At 36.4% G+C, this 4,560-nt stretch overlaps 1 protein-coding gene across 1 annotated transcript in view; it reads right to left on the reverse strand.

Moving 5' to 3' along the window:
• The window catches only part of LOAG_17544 (hypothetical protein), a 2,642-nt gene extending 1,280 nt beyond the window's left edge, over window positions 1-1,362 (reverse strand). Inside the window, exons 1-4 of the mRNA XM_020450204.1 lie at window positions 1,253-1,362; window positions 860-972; window positions 650-755; window positions 200-341 (exon numbers count right to left, since the gene is read on the reverse strand). Coding sequence (XP_020306161.1) covers window positions 200-341; window positions 650-755; window positions 860-972; window positions 1,253-1,328 — 437 coding nt within the window. The 5' untranslated portion in view covers window positions 1,329-1,362. The remainder of the gene's footprint in view (window positions 1-199; window positions 342-649; window positions 756-859; window positions 973-1,252) is intronic.
• Between the last annotated feature and the right edge of the window lie 3,198 nt (window positions 1,363-4,560).

The following is a 4,560-nucleotide window of genomic DNA, read 5'->3' on the forward strand; positions in this document are numbered from 1 at the left end:
GGAAAAGTTAGTAGTAATGGTTTATTTTAGATCAAAAAAAAAATCTCGTTGTCTTTAACCAGACGATCGAGATCAAATTTTAAAACTTGAACTATTTCAACCTTCCCATGCTTTCATCTTATTAAACTTTCATATGCGATTATTTTTAAGCCGGCGGTAGCTACATTATAGATCGAATTGTCTAGAAAAAGAAACTTACAAAGTAAATAAGACTTCAATGTCGATTGCAACAATGTATGACACAATAAATGGTAAAAGATAATGAGGAGCCTGCTTCTTGATGCCAGCGATTACTTGATAATGAACAAGTGTGCCGATTCCAAGGTACAAGAAAAGAAAGGCTAAAGAAAACAGGACTAGAATACTCAAAAATCGAGTAGTCATGTAAATCAAATGGATATCAAAGCACAGAAATGTTAGAACTGGATAAGTTATACGGAAAAAAAAGAAAAAAATAACAAAACAGAAACTAACAAAATACACAGTGCTTGAAAAACAAACTATCTAGATTTTGTATTTTGCTAACACCAACTTCTAATGGCAATAGCAGTGAAATTGTACTCTGAGCGCAACTGAATATTTTCAGCATTCCATGGAATCCCTATGGATATCCATTAAAAATAAAAAAAATTAGAAACAAATAAGATACCCAGTGCCATGACATCGATTCCTGTCTTGTGATTGTACCAATCAAATTCGAAGAATGCTGATATAAAAATAAGAATAACAGACGACATACCAAATCCAGCAACAGCCTGAAACAGATATGTTCAATGTCAACTGACACACTATTATCTATTGAGAAATTATCACACACTCCATCCAACTACACTATTTCGTTGAAACTTAAAAAGCTTACCACAGCAGCTCTCTGAGCATGACAAAGTTTAAAGAATATAAATCTTGGATCATTATCATCGAACTGTGCGATATAAATGGTTGATGGCCGTGGACGGTCGTCCAAAACGTCACCTAGAATATAGGATGAGATACAGAAAGGAATCAAAAGTTTGCACCCAATTCAGATTAAAACGAAAAAGAGCAAGTACGAATCAGATTAAAACGAGTACGAGAAGCGCTTTGTGAACAGATCGTGAATAAATTTTAATGACAGTAGAAATCTGACAATAGTTCACTTAAATGACATGACAATTAGCTAAATACATGCCAAAAAAATCTGTCGACGGTGAAGAACGCTATCTTAAATGTAATTTTATACTAAAAGAAAAATCAAATTACACATAACACTTACCAGGTACACCAAATCGGGAGTAAGTAACTGAGCACTCATTCCTTTTCCCAGTGAACCATTTCCAAAACCTGCTCATTCTCTTATCACGTGAACACGGTTACCACCTGAAAAACGGTTCTAAAACTCGTGTGGTCATCACATACACTGAAAAATCCACACAACGTGAAAGTGAAGCTAACCCAGATCATACCACTAGCCATTAAACAAATACTGATGGAGGTTTTCCTTTTTCATGAAATAAATTATGCTATATTAGCATTCTTGTCGGAATCCCACATTCATTTCATCGTGCAAACCAAGCAGTGATTTTCTTAAATGTATATTAGAACGTAGAGTATATATCCTTGCGTGAAATATGTAGTTGTTCTGTGGTCACAGTGAAAAAAAACAAAAATTGTAAATCAGTAGAAACAACCGTAAAGCAAGAGCAACCATGAACCGTAAAAAAACAAAACAAAAAAAAAAAACACTAAAAACTTGGCGCTATTTAGTCCGCAATTAGGGATATCGGAGAATGTCACATTATTTTGGTTGAGATGTTTGTTCAACTTAGATATGATTACTACACAATATAATAATGCAGTTGGGAGCCATTCTGGTTCCATTACTGTAGCTTCGCATTTTCGTAGCACACCAAACGGTGTCAGCTCGCGGAGATAGATACAACATATCGGCGCAGTTAGTCAACCGTGCTATCCTGTCGCACATTCCACCCGCACACAAATGCATATAACCACTATCGATCGTTAATCAGTCGGTTTGTCATCCATCCTACTCTCTGCTCCCGATAGACACTTGATTCGTTACCTTTCGTGTCTGTCGGGTTTTGTGTAGTCTTTGCTCTTTCTTTGTTTGTGTGACGTCTAGCTTCATTATGTTTCGTCATCTCTAATCGATACACTCAGTGTTGCTCGAATTTAACGTTAATGTGTTGCCGATGTTGGCAATTGTTACGTGCCGTGGGCAGTATTATGCTGCATCATCTTAAGGTGCTCCGCGATACCTCAGGGGAATCACTTGGGATACAGCACAGGTAGTCCCGGTTCGCGTGAATTCTGTTAGTACCTTTGATAAGCGTGACACTGCAAGCGGTCATGCATTTGTGGACAGTTTGACATCGACGTGAAGTTGGATGCTTCCTTTTCCACATATTTCCCCACAGTAAATGTTTACGTTCATTAAATTTCTGTGTGAGTGCGATCATTCCTTTTCTTCAGTCTTTGAGGTCACAGAGTTCATCTCATTATTATATTAATCGGTCCGTAGTCGGTCGTTATTTAAATTGGCAAGCTCACCTAATCATATCGTCATATACTAGGGCACTCATTCAGTAGGTGCTAACAATTATGACTGCGTTTGTTCGATGATTCTTGTCATGCGGTTACTGTAACTGATGTTGTAATCAAACAAGTTATATTATTACTTGAAGTTATACTGTAAGCATTGATGGTTTCTTCAGTTTAAACGGAAGTCATCATTAAAGTTAGACCTAATTAAGCTTACCAGACGATTTTGTCAAGTATTACCATTCTGCTATGGTTTTTTTTTGGCTGTTTTCCGATACCATCATTTTCGAAGGTAGCTGTTGATGGCAATGCCTTAGCAATTAGAATGATGATACAATAGAGTTAGTGTATATTGCTGATACTCCCCCCACTTTGTTAATGTAATTATTTATAAGCCACCAAATTTATAACCACTTTAGTTCCCTTTTTATTCTTTTACATTTCTAATTTGCTATGGATTTGTAAGGTGACAGAGTTAGATGGATAGAGATAATTAAAAGAATTTTAGGTTTGATGATTAATTCAGCTGTTTCTTTCTTTACATGTTTTGGTAAGTGCCTGTTAGCTTAGGTTCTAAGATCTATTGGTGATGTTAGAGTATGTACGGTGTGCGATGCAGCGCGACAACACACATAAAATTGTCATCAACAAATTTCGAAATAGCAGTACCACTTATATGTTCCGTTTTTACCAGACAGTTGACGCGAATGAGTGAGTCCTGCCATGGATTTCAGCGATGAATTTAACGTCAATTCTGTGATGGCAACAACGTGTACTGTAATCCACAGTATACTGTAACAAGTTTTTACACATTTAGAATGCAATGAACAGTTCAATTAGTTTCAATTGCGGTAGATATACCTTTGGAGTCAGCGACCGGGATTGATTTTGAAAGCTTTTATTAATTTATTGTAGAGAATGAGTTCCAGAAAAAAATCATGTGGTTTTTTTGAGAAACGTAGTGGTATCAGCAATGAAATTAGATTATCTTTTGAATTATTACTTCACTGAACTCTACTATTTTAGAACAACACCAAAATTCTTAAGATGTTTGAAGGACAAGGTAATGGCGAGGTTTCTTCTTAGTTTCAGCTTAATATCAGTTATGTTCCATAGGAATTTAACTGTACAGAAAGTGTTTAATGTGCGTTAGCTTGCTTTCTGTTTGCATTACCATTAGGACTGATGTTCCAGATTACATAGGACATACTCCCTGCAAAATTTATTCGCATATGAAGTTCAGTTTAATGCATCGTATAACGTACATGCGTAGAAGGGAATGGGGTTCATATGATCAGTTTGTCGTATTTGTCGTCTTATGAGAGTAGTAAATAAGAGGAAGAGTCAGTTGTCGAGATGGTCATCATAGATTGAAGGCTGGAAGAAAGAGCTAAATAATATCGCAATGACGTTTGTTGCTATAATGTTGTATTTTGTTTCAGTTCGCTTCGTTCTACCTCTCATTTCATATATTTTGATTTGTATTGGATAACGTCTTTATAGCAGCTAGTCCTGTTGTTGATTTGGTATTTGATTTGGCTCTGTGGAAAGGAGCACAGCTTCCTGGATCTGCACATTGACCGCAGTGTGCATTTTGTTTTACTAACATTCATTGGATGCTTTCTGACATGTAAGTACTTTCTGTTAGAAATGAGAATATGTTCATTGGCGTATTTGTTCATTTCTTTCTCTGTGCAGTCTTCGGTTCTTGATATCGTACTTGCAGTATTACCCTTGTTATGACAGTGAAGTTTGACAAATAGCAGTTTTTACTAAATATCTCATATTGAATCAAATAATTTTATCCATTCGTCCACATTTCAGCCATAGCAATAAAAGGAATGCATCCAATGTCATCAGGAGTCATACATCCAGTGTCATCGGGAATCATCCATCCAATGTCATCAGGAGTCATGCATCCAGTGTTATCGGGAATCATGCATCCAATGTTGTCGGGAATCATGCATCCAGTGTCAGCAGGAATCCTGCACCCAATGTCATCAGGAATAATGCAACCAATGT

The sequence above is a fragment of the Loa loa genome (assembly GCF_000183805.2).
Source record: "Loa loa unplaced genomic scaffold supercont3.89, whole genome shotgun sequence".
Classification (NCBI taxonomy): domain Eukaryota; kingdom Metazoa; phylum Nematoda; class Chromadorea; order Rhabditida; family Onchocercidae; genus Loa; species Loa loa.